Source organism: Takifugu rubripes, chromosome 9 (assembly GCF_901000725.2).
Source record: "Takifugu rubripes chromosome 9, fTakRub1.2, whole genome shotgun sequence".
NCBI classification, from domain to species: domain Eukaryota; kingdom Metazoa; phylum Chordata; class Actinopteri; order Tetraodontiformes; family Tetraodontidae; genus Takifugu; species Takifugu rubripes.
The window spans coordinates 7,935,570-7,950,871 of NC_042293.1; the positions used below are offsets into that span (position 1 = coordinate 7,935,570).

Here is a 15,302-nt window from a genome sequence, read left to right on the forward strand (position 1 = left end):
AGCTGCACCTCAGTTCCACCCCCGCCACCATTATGCCCCATCCACCTTCATCCCGTCGCCCCTATCACAGAACACGCGGACAGCGCTTCAGCCGAAGACGCTGGAGAGGAGCGGCAGGCTGAGGAGGAAGGTAATTTCTGCTGTTTCACCTCAGCGCTTTCCTCATTCCACTGTTATTAGCTCCAATAATGTATCTCAGACTTTTCAGCTGCTGAGGAGGATGGTGGCTGAAAGGAGACGTGCAGGAGGCACAAGAAGGTTGAGAATTTGCCCCCCCCCCCCCTGCACAGCTCTTCGCACCATTAATCTTTCTCTCCACTGTGTTGGCTTGAGAGGTTATGTTGACTTAATTGCATTTAAGGAAATCATCTTTAGTGTGCATACCATTAACGGATATGTCAAACTTTGCTAATTCACATTAGTTCCATTTCTATGGTGATAGAAAGCTTTTTTCCTTTTTTTGCATCAGAAGAAATTATTTTAAGAAAGGTTACAACCTATTATAACGTTCTTCCAGGTGCTTAAATCTCAGCTCCTGGCGTTAATAAACACGAGCTGCAGTTCATTAAATTGCTTGATTTTGGTTCATAAAAATGCGCAGGGTAACCTTGAAGGAGATTGGCCACACATTCCTCTCATTTAGAACATTACGAGCTAATTCCACCCTCTGTTGTGCCTTTCACACTGTTAATGACTTTGTAAAACTACAAGAATGAATAAACAGACACAGCTTTCTGAAATGTTACAAGCCGGTGCATCAGCATGCTTACGCCAGTGAAACCCATGATTCTTTCCACTCTATTATCCCCCGCATCATCTTCCTTAGTTGTTCAGATCAGTATATCAGATTTTGCTTGACTGTTTTTTTAGGTCAATTTTTCCAAATGCGATTTTGAGTCACACATGTCATATTTGTGTCATTCTCAACACAAAAAAAACAAGCCGTTGTGTCAAAATTGGTGACTGTGACATGCAGCCGTAATCTTTTTGCCTCCTAAAATCAGAAATCCGTCTATTGTTTTCCAATTCCGACAGTGTCTCCCTCCTCCTAATGAGCACCGTATCGAGTTGCATCTAGACCTCATCCATTGCTTAGGTTTTTTTTTACAGCAGAGATCTGCATTGGGACTCAATAGGGTGCTTGTTAAAACAAGATAATGCTTCTGCGCTGTTCTCAAAACATACATGGCTATACCTGCATCATCACCACGGCAACCATGTAAATTGGTCGGCTATAGAATTGATAGTGAGGACCGTCGAGCTTCTATTCACCGACGTTTCACTGATGAAGAAGACAATGGGAAGTGCAAATGCTCTGATTTGGGTTGTTGTCTGATTTGGGAAAGATGAAGTGAATTGCCCATGAGCTGCTTCACATGTGATTTAAGCCATTTCCCATTACAAAGTCCACGTCTGTTCAGCTATACACAATGATCTCCTCGCTGGAGCGCGGAAGAAGAAGGCTCTCGGCAAAGACTTCACATGGCACCAGCTGTGCCGGCACAGGTTTCAGATTCAGGGTGCAGATCGCCACGTCACCCCAGAACCTGGAGCGCACCTGCTGCAAAGGAAGGACTATTTTCAGGGAGGCAGGCATCACCTGTTGCCATCTGCTATGCTAACTCCTGCTGTCTCCTCCCCCAGTCTTCATTTTCCTGTCTTCAGTGTTGTAGCATGCCTAATCCTCATCATTAGAGCAATCACATTTCCAGGTATCAAAACACACTAACGCCAAACCTTTTTGCTTTGGAAATGGAGTTATGCGCATCTGCCTTTTCTCAAGCTTTTTCTGGACTAATCTAATTTTTCATTATTAGCGCGTGTAGCGATGCGTGCCGTCTCCTGCCCTCTGTGGAGACAGAAGAAAAGTGGGAGTGAGGTTGTGTGCTGTGTTGTGGGTTTTAAAAACCCTAACACACACTTTCACAGTGGCCACATGACTTGATTCCATTAGCCACGGCACAAAGCTATGAGCAGCTCTTTTTTGGCATGGACACAATGATCTTATATTCAAGCTGTTCCATTTTCTGTCCAACCAGATCAAAATAAGCGCCTGCTTCTTTGCTAGCTCAGTCCTGGCAGTTGTAGCGTACACAAACATGAGCAGACAATTCAAACTCTGCCGTCCCTTCAATGGCTCCAATCAGTCTGTGTTTGAAAATAGAATCTTGTATTATGGATATAGAAAAGTGTCTTGGGAACTTAAATTTAGATTTATATGTACATCTCCACATCCATCTTTTTTAGGTACCCAGGAAAAATTTCCAGGTTGGATTACCTGGGTGACCCCTGAGGCATTGAGACTCCAGACTGACAGAGCTGGTTTGGTGGAGGAGACTGTTGCCATACTGATGTGGGGGCAGGGAGAGGAGGCAGGGTCGCGGTGTTTGGTGAAACTGGGCTTGGATGACATTATTTTGCTAAACATAGCTTTGATTTCAGTATTAAAACACTGGGAGAAAACTGTCAATAATAATTAGCGAGGTGAAATCTGCACGGGCGTCTTGAGCCTTTTAATGTATGGAATGCTCATCCTGAAGCAACAAAGGGACTGATGTAAATGTGCCTGGTCCATTATGGGCGTACAAAAGAATTCAACAGTCTCTCAGCAAAGGCAGACCATGTGGAAATAAAGTACATGCAACATGCATAATGTCTGCAGGATACTCAGCGGCCATCAAGTGCCGTCTCTTTTTCTCTGCTATGAAAAAAAAAGGGAAAAAAAGCGTGCGACATGTTCATTAAGCAGCAGGGATCCCATTACTGCACTCAACAGCCCCTGTCACAATGCTCACACATAGTTGCTTGAACATGCAGCCTCGGGACTGGTAGGCTAATTGTCACTCTCTCCTCATGTAGTCATGGAGTTCTTTTATTCCAGTTTCTTGAATCAGTCAGCTTTCTACTTGTTTGTTCTCAACAGGTGGCACACGTGTTGTGTGTCATTTTTAGGGTTCCAGCTAAAAGCTTGCAAACTACTTTTACAAGTTCCCCATCAAGGACCTAATAAGACACAGACATATACAAACATACAGCGTTTTCGGAGACAACACTAAGCTGTGATTACAGTACAGGTGATACACACTCAAGAATGGCCACTTGTTGCTATGTATTTCTACAAAACATGCTTATAGTAAAACTTAACAATGACATTTAATACATATGTGTATATACTATACTACTACCATTTAGGATTTAAGTAGTAAAGCCTCAAAATATAGAAAAATCTATATAATCTATTGGGATTTGACCCAAACTATTCCTGGGATTTTTGACGCACAGATTGATTAAGATTGGATATTATTGACGTCTTTGAGACCACTTCACCTGTGGCATTTCAAGAAATATTCAAGAACTCCTGCAGTTTTCTATTCTCTCCTCCTAGAGTAGATAGAGTAGTTGTCTCTTCCTCATACACTGGAACATTACCTTAAATGATGAACATCTGGTTTCCTGGGAAAGTCATGCTACTTGAATTTTTTTCCTTTTTTTTAACTTTATGTTCAGCTGCTGTTGAGCTGTAGGTTTTTATGCACTGATTCTTTTTTCTCATTTTTTACAATTGTAATTCATCATTTGGATGGGGTTTGTGGAGTTTCTGGTGCTTTTCGCTGCACGAAACGCTGGTAAAACACTGAGAGCCAGCTCTGTAAAACCAGTATTGTGGTGTTAACTTCAACCTAAATAGCATGCCCCAACAGTGGCAAGGCATGTATATAAGATCCCAGCAGCTCTAAGCTTCAGACATATTTAGAACAGCGATGTACATCCATCAAAGAGTGGATCCGCTCATAAATTATTGTCGACGTGGCCACTGCGTGCTTGACATTCATGCTGGAGGTTGCAGCTTCACTCTGTGTTACACCAGTTTGCTTTAATAAGCCATTCAGGTGATGTATTGTACCTGCCACAGTTGGAACACAGAAAAAACTATTTGCGCGTAAAGGAACTGGTATGGATTGTCAAAACAAAGTAGAGCTGTTCTCTTTGGACTCTGAAGGGTCTTTGGACACACCTCCTCTCTTCTGCTTCTCGTCCCTCTCGTGCCACTATGATATTTCCCCCAGGAGTGTGGAGAAAGTGCGTGCAGGTTATTGTAACCTATATGAGTGGCACCATCCATAAGGATTGTCGTCGGGCGAGATCCGTGTTTCATCACTTTCCCATTATCAGTCGGTGCCTGCAACGGTTCAGCGCTCAGCAGACTGTGGGGCAACAGCGCCCCCTAAAGCCAGGAGAGGGATTTGCACTGTCAGCCGTGGAAGTGGAAAGAGTGTCTGCAACATCTACAACAAGTTTTTTGACCTTTCTGCGCCTTTCTGAGCCGAACCGAGCATTTATTTTAGGAAAAGACAAGATGTGCATTCAGGCTGTGAAACTGACGAGGAAAAGAAGAAAGAGGTTTGTGAGTAGTTCTTTTTCTACTCTTTTGCATCTCTAATTCCCATTACTGTAATTACATAGCCGCTTGTCCTCTGAAGAGGAAGAAATATAAAATTTCGAATGAGGCAGCAAGATTGCCATTTGTAGCAGTAATTGACAGTAATAGAATGATGCGTTTTACCCCCACCCCTCCCCCCCACCCCCGGATCATATGCCTATCAAAATGTGAAGTATTAAAGAAGACACGGACGGGTGTGATAAGCAGCTAATGAAAGAGGGGAGCCAAGCGGGACAGTAATAGACATTCTCCCTCTAATAAGTTCCTGCTCATTAGAGCGGGCAACCCCCCCCACACATGCACCTCACCCATCCTGTCTGTTTCACAGGACTGACAGCTATGACAGCCTCTCCTGTCAAATGGGAACTTTTGACCTCAATAAAGGTATTAATGTTTCACAGAAATATTAAGCAGGTTCTAAACCTCTTTTGTGAAGGGGGGGATGAGGGGTTGGGTCAGTAGCATTCTGTTACGGGAGGATGACATGAGCCTTTACTCATCTATTTAAAAATAAATGACACATTCTGTAATGGCAGCATTTTGACGACATCCTCTTGTGTCTGGGAGGATGTCTTCGCTGTCTCTTGTGATGACGGAAGACTGATTCACAGACTGGAGTTTGTGTGACAGACTTTGATCTCCCCCTCTCTGTCTCTCCCGTTTGCTCGCACCCCCCCACCCCCCAGTGGACTTTTGCATAGGCCGACCCAGATCCACCCTGGAAAAGCGGAACGAAGATCCATGAAATGAGATGCCGAAAGCTGCTCTCCCCACGACACACAGAGAAAATGTGGCAGACAAAGAACAGGAAAAGAATCGGGCCGAACCATTCGGCGTAATGAGAATTGTTTGACTTTACTTCACTGCTGATGGGCATATTAATCTTCCGGCAACACAGTGTGGTCACGCGTTCCCGCCAAATTCGGCTTAGGTCCCAAATTACACCCCAGGGGCCCTTTACCCTTTAAAGATGGAGAGGAGTGTGTTGAGGAAAGGTGCAGAAGAAAATAGCACCTGTGTTAAAAATAGGCTGCCGATGGGATGCAGGGAGGGCCTGAGGCAACACATCTCTAATCCACAGTGGAGAGGAGGGGGTCAGGGAGACAAGGAATGGCAGGTTTTATCATCAGGGCTGTACGTCGATCTGCCCTGTATGGAGAGATGTTAGGAACTGTCAGGAATAGTGGCGCTAACAAAGAATTACCTTTGAGGATGAGCAGAAAATAAAAAGACACACACAAACTAGTACTTCCATCTGTGAAAGGACTTTCATAAGCATCGGACATTCCCCAGCCCCTTATCCTAAACATAGCCCCATCTCGACCCTAAATCTCACTTAAACCCAATTCTAACTTTCAACCTTAAAAGCCAAGTATTATCCCTTCAACAACCAAATTTTCCAAACTTCCTCAATGTCCTCACTTGGAAAGTAAATTTCCTACTTTGGTCCCAACTATGTACAAAAACAGGAACACCCCCCCCACACACACACACACACACACACACACACACATGAATGCAACCACAGCACTGTAACAGTTAACTGGAGTTTGAAGACAATAAGTCACTACTTAATCTTATTTGTTCAGCTCTGCCTCTCGTCTCTCTCCGCGGAAACCTCTGAACCACTTTGAGAGAAACCTGACATACTTTCTGACAGTCATCTGCCTCCCTCAGCTATTATACAGTTCAGCCCTGCTCAGTCTCCGCAGTTATCAGCGTGATGCTGTTAGTGCCTCTGGTCTCCTGAGGTATTTCAGTGGCACAAGGCTACAGATCAGATAAAGCTCTCGGATCGATAATGTTACATTATGCCCGAGACTTAATTGGCATCAAGCAAAAATAGACTATAACTCCCTGTATTTGCCATTTGGGACTTGTAAAAACAGAGAATTGCTAAAACTGCTTTGAATACATTTACTCCTTCCTTTATATTGCTTTAATCAGTGCGGTGTTGTTTGGTTCTGATTTTGATGGGCATGTTCTGTTCAGACACACTGTGTTCTGTGAATGTCACAGAATCCACGATACCTGACAGGAAAATAACTCGGCATCTACAGGACCGTCAAAGAAGTCACAAATCATAAAGTCGCTCTTGATTCCCTTATGTTCTGTTGTGCTATGCTCACTGGGATTTGTGGGATGCATAACGAAATGCCAGTCGCCTGTCGCTCTCGAGTCCCCCCCACGAGCCGGCATTTGAAGAGCCAATCAAAGTTAAGGAGGATTGTGACAGGACGTGGTCGTTCGTGGAACCCACGTATCTGGGGCTGATTTAAGCTTGGCCTAAATTGTGATCAGAAGTGCTCCAATTTTCTCCGATTCCCAAAAAGACAACTAAAGCGAGCTTCTCTGATGTGTCTGACCTCAGATCATTGCTCGTCTCGATGAACTACAGAAAATTACGTAATCTCACAGCACGTTTGATCCCTCATTTGTGTCTCTTCACCACTGCATGTTTCTGTGCTTGAGCTGGCAAGTGTGTGTGTATGTGTGTGTGTGCGTAAAGAGAAAGAGAGAGGGAAGAGTGCCAAAGGGGAATCCAAAAGTTGTGTTTGGTAGTGTGGGTGTGTATTATGCAAATGCATACCTAGTATAACTCTGGTAGGCGATCGCAGCAGGTTCAGGAAGTTGGCAGGATAAAATAGTCCCTGGGAGACAAGAGAACCTATTGTGCATGTGGGTTTGCTGTAGTTGCCGGTTTTCTTTTTTATGGGGAGGGCTGTTAGGTGACAGATTTTGGATAAAGGGACTCATCTCGCAATAGAGAAAAGAGTGCTGGGATGATCTTTGCTGGTTCAATCTGCTCTGATTGGACACCCTTCTCCTGACCTGGTAGGTGCCATACTGGTCACGAGCACCCAAACTCAAGTAAACTCAGTCGGACTCAATTATATCGTAGTTTAGCTTCTCGAGTTTCGAGCATTGTTTTAGCTTGTTGAAAATATCAAAGTATTTTATGATATTTCCTGAAAATTACACAACGGCATTGATGAATATAATGATAACGTGTTTATGACTGTAACATGCCCAGGCAGCAAGGGTGTCCTGTGTCAGAGAGTCAGTGAACACCAGGGGTTGGAATGTGTTCTTCTAGTTTCGGTTAACTCATGTGGGAGACGCTAAGGTGTATAAAAGCCATTAATCTACCAAGAAGAGTCAAGCCTAACTATTAGCTACGGGACATGCAATTGTAAGTGTCTGGTTTTCTTCTTGCACAACTATTTGCAGTATTGTGAATTGAAAACCTGCTTGGGAGCAAGTGTAGTAGAAACATCTGTCCCAAAATCTCATTCAGGGCTTCCAGGTGGTAAATGGGCCATTCTGCCGATCTTGAAGTAGATAAGACAGCCTGCCTCCATGTAGCAGACATGTTTGCATGGCAGCATGGTATTCGCTGTTTAAGTAAGCATGGGTCTGATCTCATACTTGTTTATAACTCACCACAAAGGTGTTGCTAGAATATCTTCTAATGAACAAGTGAAGTTATGAGTTAGTAGGTTGGTAGAAACACCCCATGAAAACGTTTTCTTTTCTTCTATTTTTAAATTACTGGATTTAATAGCAAAATGCTTTATTTTATATTCAGACAAAAAGTGCACTGTGAAAACGGTATCGGCTAGTACAAATATAGCGTTTCTGCGTGGTTGACTTGAGAGGAGCTGCTGAAATTCTAAACATTTACATTTACATGGGAGGCAAATTTCCCTACGTCTGAACTCTGTGTTCATTTCCACCTCGAGCACAAGCTGGAATTATGGAGCATGAGAGGAAGTGACCTCTGAAGTAAGTGACTGTAGCTATGAAAATCATTTGGGGCGATAACATCATGAAACATCACAGAAATTCAAACAACGGCCAAACGTACACGTCTGCTGCTCAGAATAAAGCTCCAGCTACTTCAACAAATCTGATCACTCAAAGGGCAAATGGATTAAATGGAAATTTAACAGCACACGGAATGTAAAAAAGCCTGACCCATGTACAGCCCATAATCACTGCACGATCTCTTTGTGCTCCTGAGGTTTGCGACACTAAGGTGTAAGAAAAAAAACCTAAATTTGGTAGTTTAGAATACAAAAGGGAAACAAATCAACTCTTTTTCACTAAATGTTATACATCTGTGCATGTTCTTGACTGTTCAATGATCCAGCTTGTCCCAAATTTTATGACCACAGAAATGCCTTTATTAGGAGTAATAACATAGCGATATGAATTATTTTCTATCATAATGTTATGTTAATAGTACAGAGTAGCAATGCAAGTTGTTTTATATGTTGTGTGGAACCACTCACGTTCATTTTGGCCTTTTTAAATCATCCATGCAGCTCATCGTGCCTCTCTTGGCCCTGGGCCATGGTATAGCAGAGAATAAAGCCACAGTATGAGCGTAACTCCATTCAGCACCCTGGACAACCCACTGACTGCTGCTTGGGGACCCCCCAATACATACTCCGATGGTGAGCCGACCTTTTCTATGCCACCCTGACATCAGGGGCTTTTTTTTCTGGGGGGAAAAAAAAATCTGTTGATTTATTTGACTCATAGCTCATAGGCCTCAGGAAATTCAGGAAAATCTTTTTTTTTGGATTGATTTTTTTTCTTAGTTAATAACCACAACCACAGTGAATGGCTTTTAAACTCCTGATTGAAAGAGAGCTCCGAGGCTCTCAAAGTCAATTTATGTGGAGGAATTATTTGACAAATAGCTTGACAGAGGCAATTTATATGGCTGCATATTTATGGTTTAAACAAATGTTCTCACGCACAATGTTGCACAGGTCCAATGGTGATGTCCGGATATTCCAGCCACCTGTGGTCTTGTGAATCCCAGCCACAGTTCTGGACAAAATTCCAGGTGTGGGATTGGGTGCAGCAGGTTCTGGACATGCACCAGATCGACACCTCCAGCTTTCCCTTCCAAAGCTTTGACATGGACGGCCATCAGCTCTGCAACCTGAGTCACCAGGACTTTGTCCGTGCTGCCGGCAGCGTGGGGTCCATCCTCTTCCAGAGTCTCACCGAGCTCAAGTGGGGCGGTGGGTTTTAATTTCTGCTCACGGGGGGGTATTTATTCCAAATAAAAGATATACTAAAAGGTTCGACTTTGTTGTTGCTGAAGTGTTGAAAGGACTCGCTGATCTGTGGAGGAGCAGAGGGAGATGATGGATATGTTATTTGAATTTGCTTGAGTGGTTCTCTTGACAATGCCCAGAGGAGGAACAAAGCTGTGAATCAAGCTGCAGAAGGGCTAAAACACTTGAAATTAGTTTGAGAGTTGAAGCATACGGGGTTTAGAAGACCATGGCTACACCTTATCAGCTTCCAGCTAAGGCTGTTAAACAGCTCCAGCATGCCGAAAAAATAAAATGCTTTAAATTCTTGTGCAGCACGATTCTGAAGCAATAGTGGCACGGGTTCACTGCCTTTAACCTCTGTTCCACACTAATTGTGTAAATCCAACTAGAGCACAATGCTGTTGTTGTTCATAAGCAGTTCTGCTGAGACAAACGATCAGCTTCACGCCGCATGCTCCCCCTAACTGCGATACATGGGTTTACAATACGCGGCAATTACGACAAAACCGAAGGAGGTAAAACTGTCAGAGCTGTTTGTGACAGTGGGGATGGGCTCTGTGATTACATTTCCACAGTTTGAATGCTATTCCAGCATGCCAACATCAACAAAAACAAGGCGCCATCCTGTTTCCCAATGCTGTAAAACCTCATCTGCGTGTGCCATAAAGCAACGCGAAAAGAGTCCCTGCGTGGTCTGTAGCAAATCTCCGCCGGCATTAGAGTGTTAAAAAAGATTCTTGAACCCAGAGAGAAGGTTGAGAGAGTCAGGATCTGGTTAGGTAACTTTTGGGTTTTTACACTTGAAAGCGAAACGCTACAAGCGGCGAATATTAAAATATGCTGAAATATTCTCTGAATCGTACTGATATTCAAAGCTCTTTTCTCATTTACGCGCAGGGCAGTACCATGTGGAAGTAGGACAACTGGAGGTCAAATCAGAATGTAAGAGGAAGGGAACTTTTCTTGGCAGTTGGTGGAATAATCTGCATGTCCCGTTGAAATCTGCCCCTACTTATCTTCATTTCTTTGCCTTCTAGTGGACTTCACTTGTCCTTTCCCCGATGTCAGCTATCCACTTGGAGGTACCGAAAAAGCTGCGTAATCAAATGCTTTATTTCCGCGAGTGTTTTGTTTGGTCATGGATCACATTTTAATCAATTAAATGCTAATGTTTTATTTTAGAAATCTTTGATCCCTTAATTAATCCGATTGGACCGTCTCCAACCACGCCCAGTGCCGGTGAGGAATCAACAATTCATTTTGTTTCTTGATGTAAATATGTATATTTTACAAGTGTAGCTAATTACTTTGTCTCGTTTAGATGAAAAAAGGCCCACACGTCATTCTGTTCAGGTCAAAAAACAAAGTAAGTAGTGTTAAAAAAAAAACTGTTTTAATATTGTGATCCCTGTTCAGATTTCCATATACCATCTTGTAAATCCTCCCTCTCCCTGCTGCAGATCAAAGGGGGACCCACTTGTGGGAATTCATTAGAGACATTCTGCTGAATCCAGAGCGAAATCCGGGGCTGATCAAGTGGGAGGATCGGACAGAGGGGGTTTTCCGCTTCCTCAAATCCGAAGCGGTGGCACAGCTATGGGGCAAGAAGAAGAATAACAGCAGCATGACGTACGAGAAACTCAGCCGGGCCATGAGGTACAGACTTGCCAGTCCCACCATCAACACAGGATGGATTTGTTGTCTTTATTTCAGTGGAGACGCTCTTAAAGGTGTCGTTGATGTAAACACTTCACATTTTATTCAGTAGAGACTTCAGCCATTAAAGGCTATTATGTCCAATTTTACTGCTCCATGCTGACGTCTCAATGTGAAACAAATGTACAGAAAGTTTCTATAGGAGTGCCTGGTAATTGCCAGCTATGTCTCCCAAGAGGCTGGAGCAGATAAACCTAGTTTTGTTGGTGGTCAGATGAAGAAGCTGCGGTTAGAATCTGAAATACACCAGAAGAAGCACAACTAAAGGAGAAGAGATAGTTTGAGGTTAAAATGGTGCATTATGGTCAATGATATTCTTAATCTACAGAAAAAGCATGTCCTTTTGGGTAATTAACTGGATCAGAATCCCAAAGCCCTACACATTAGCCCCACACAGAAAGGTGTTCAAAAGGAACTTTTTTTTTCTTTTACCTAGGATTTTAAAATATTCCATTGAAAGTACCCAAAAACAAAACTGTTCAAATGTCCCCTTAAAGAGCACCTAGTGAAAGGTAGGACTTTTCAGGTTCCTGGATTTTTTTGAGGGTTTTCAAGAACTTTCAGACGCTGTTGTAATGCAAACGCCACAGATTACCATGACTTGTTTTTTACACAGGTAAATAAAGTCCTGGGAATAAAAGCGTTGGTGGAAAAGGGGTTTACAACTGGCAGGGCTTAAGGGTCAATCACACGTTCTCTCATCCAGGATTTGTAGTGAGTCCTGACGTTGCCCTTCCTTTATCCTGAGATGAAGCAACTCCAGGAGTTCATCTTTTAGCTGCGCCCACACTAGGGTCTGCTGGCAGGTAAACAAGGAAGCGTGAGAAGGTGCTACATTCTCTCGGATGTCCTCGTGGCCATAAAACTGTAATAACAAAGACTTTCATGCTAGATTGTTGCTAATCCACCTCCAGATACTTCCCCACAACATCACAGAGAGTAACACGCTGAAACCAAACCGGCTGATCTCACCTTTCATGTTAATCAACTGAGGCGACCTGCTCCTCAGACGCTCCTCAGACGCTCCGCTCTCAAAGAGCTAATCTAATGAGCTTAATTTCATTGTCAAGGGAGCCTGTGGAAACCACGCGACGCGCCTGCGGTTGTTTTTTTTTTGTTTTTTTTCGTTTTGCTGCTCTAACTCCGGAGGATTTGCAGCATGATGGCAGCACCAGACGGATCTGCCTCCGCTGACAGCAACAACAAAAGCAGAGGGATGTCAAAACTCTTTGACAAAGTTTTATTCCTTGCCATCACTTTCGAACCCAGCCGATTAGATAAATGTGTTTTGAAGATGCCAAAGGAGAGATTCAAGTCCTGCTATATTCATTTTGCCTTCATTGTAATTTTAAATTTGATAGATCTCTCAGCACTCCACTGCCTTCGGGGACTGTGTTTTTTGTTGGTTTTTTTCAATGTTGAGTTTTGACAGTTGAGAAAACGGCTCCTGGCCAGACAAACTGGTTATTCAATAGCGCCCACATTTTGCGTGTGCATGCCTTGCTTGTGTCATGGGCTGCAGGCACTGATGCAGAATAAAAAGAGGAAAATCACCACATCTGATATTCCAAAACAGAAGTATGGTCAAGGCTAGTTTGGGCTTATCGAATGAACAAATGATTTGGCCGCCTTGTGCAAGTTATAGAATTAGCAGCCAGGCCTTGATCAAACCAGATTTGGTGTGGATTCAATCAGAAGTGTGTGATTGTGCTGAAACCCAATAACTGGGTCTTGGGTGAGGTCACAAAGTGAGGTCACGAGGTCACATTCCAGTCTTCCTTCTATTCCAGATATTACTACAAGCGAGAAATCCTGGAGCGAGTAGATGGACGCAGACTCGTTTACAAGTTTGGACGCAATGCAAGAGGATGGAGGGAGTCCGAGAAGTGACAGTTTTGAAGAGTTCATCCTTTTATTGTTGACGATTTAGTATGCGTTTGATATTTTTTACCACTGTGATGTTTTTGTGGTGTCTCAGGAACCATTTATTTGAATGTTATTTCTTTTTTCCTTTAAATTCTCCATTTTGCTGTGACACTGCCCCTAGACGTTTTGTTAAAATGGTGTTTATTATTGCAGTCTGAGAGTCTGGAAAAAAAATAATGTTTTTTTGCTTAAGATTCAAATGAAGAACCTTTAAAGATGGTCAAGTGCTAATGTGAACCGCTTTTAATCAAATGCTTTTGAAGTTGGTGAACGTGTCAGGGACATTCTAAAGAATTATACATGTATTCAGTGTGTGTTGAGTGTGTGTTATTTATACTGTGAAAGAATGGAATGGTGATCGATTGCTGCAGGAAAGAAAATGAAAATAAAACGTTCTATGCTGAAACCCAGGATTCCACTGCTATTTGTAACAACATAATGATGTTATTCTTGGGTTCGTGGTTCCTTACTGAATTTTCACTGGCTTTGGTTTTGGAAAGCAGTCGCTTTTTTATTTAGTTATTTCTTTTATCCTGGCGCGATGTAATGTCACTCTCTGAAGCGTTTGCCAGTGCGCGCCATAGTTGCCACACTGGTACCTGCAGGCAGCAGATAGAACCTGGAGATGGCCAGCGAGATAAAAGCTGTGTCAGTAAAGGGATCCTTTCTGTGACCTATTCAAATAAGCAAATCCACACTCGCTCTTTCCTTTATCTGCCTTTTGGAGCGTTTCTTTGAATATCCGAGCTTTGATTGAGGCGTTATGCCCTTCTCATCATTGACTGCCGACTTTAAAAATGTTCTCCCACCGTACGTTTTCCGGCCCGTCCCCGCAATGACGCCGGAGGAAATGGCATCTTAAAGCGCTCCATCAAGAACAATCTGCAGGAGCCGATTTGATGGTATTTGTGAATGATTAGCAGCGTTTCTTCCTGGTGGCAGGAAACCATTTCGCTGCACTTGTGCATTTCATTTCAGATGATGTAGCCAACAGTGACAGCCGCTGATTGGACTGGGATAATAGCATCTGATTGCAATGCATTAAAGAGTAAAGAAAGGAGGCGGTGCAATTAAACTTCAACAGCCATCAGGTTCTATTGTTTCGTTGAGGTGACGTGGCGCTGTAGTGTTCATATGGAGTAATCAATGTTTACTCCAAAGCAGCACTTGTTGTGACCCTTTTAATTTGTCAAATTCAGATGAGTTTGATGTTGACCTCTTTGAGATCTAAAAAAGGCTACCCTGACCTCTCGGGTGTATCTCAACAGCGCTAATATGCTATATTAGTATAGCAATGCATCACAGTCTGCTCTGCCACCGCCAGGACAGTCGTTACCCCTGTCACTGTCTCCAAAGCCATTAGCCCAATCTCACACAGCTGTTCCCCAGTTATACCCCCCAGCATTACACACACTCTCTGCCACATTATTAGTTCCCTCATGTCTGACTTTCCAGCACTCATTTTCAGATGTTTTTCCTGTTATCTGACTCAAATGCACCTTCCCAGCCCTGGTAATGTAACTCTCCTTCTGGCTGGCTATATCTCAGTCTGCTACCTGCTTCGCTCCTGTCTGCCTGATTCCCCTTACTTGGGACTGTTTATCCTTTTGTGTATGACGCAAAGATTATGTTCTTGCATTACTTTATATGTGAACTGTTTTGCTGCCACCTGTGTGCCGCCAAACTGTCTAACGTCCATCCTGCTGTCCAACAGCTTCTCCTCTGTTTGTGTGCTGCTGCCGGGTCCAATTTCAACCCTTTACCAGATCCTACAAGAATCCCAAATAAATGATGACATTTAATATTGCATAGAAAAGATGAATTGATGACTGTAGTTATCCCAAATACAGAACAATATGGCCAAATGTTTACGAATCCTGTGCTATCATGAGGACAGTTACGCAAATATTTTATCTGCAACACAAATAGATGCACCCTTATTTTCCTAACAGACCACTGGCCTGTACACGCATATCAAGGCTTTACACACCCTTGGCGTGTGAGGATCCACAGCAGGATTCAAAAACAAGTGTTTTAATGAGATCACTGTGTGTGACGCAAAAAGTGACTTGTGATGGATTTCTGACGATCACTTGCACAAGTGTATTGTTCTCACTAATTTTGGAAAGCACCATTAAACC

The 15,302-nt window shown here is 43.2% G+C and overlaps 1 protein-coding gene across 4 annotated transcripts; it reads left to right on the forward strand.

Moving 5' to 3' along the window:
• The first annotated feature begins 7,040 nt into the window (after positions 1-7,040).
• Positions 7,041-13,567, forward strand: ehf (ets homologous factor). Of its 4 annotated transcripts, XM_011607284.2 has the most exons (10): positions 7,041-7,276; positions 7,476-7,634; positions 8,770-8,901; positions 9,223-9,480; positions 10,417-10,461; positions 10,557-10,601; positions 10,702-10,758; positions 10,841-10,885; positions 10,980-11,175; positions 13,026-13,567. In XM_011607284.2, exons 3-10 carry the CDS (start codon positions 8,826-8,828, stop codon positions 13,123-13,125), a joined length of 822 nt encoding a protein of 273 aa, XP_011605586.2. In that variant the 5' UTR covers positions 7,041-7,276; positions 7,476-7,634; positions 8,770-8,825; the 3' UTR covers positions 13,126-13,567. The 4 variants fall into 4 exon arrangements, with proteins under 4 accessions (XP_011605586.2, XP_003967459.3, XP_011605587.1 ...); XM_003967410.3 differs by lacking the exon at positions 7,476-7,634 and having other exon boundaries at positions 7,042-7,276; XM_029842331.1 differs by lacking the exons at positions 7,041-7,276; positions 7,476-7,634 and adding an exon at positions 7,667-8,227.
• Positions 13,568-15,302: the final 1,735 nt, after the last annotated feature.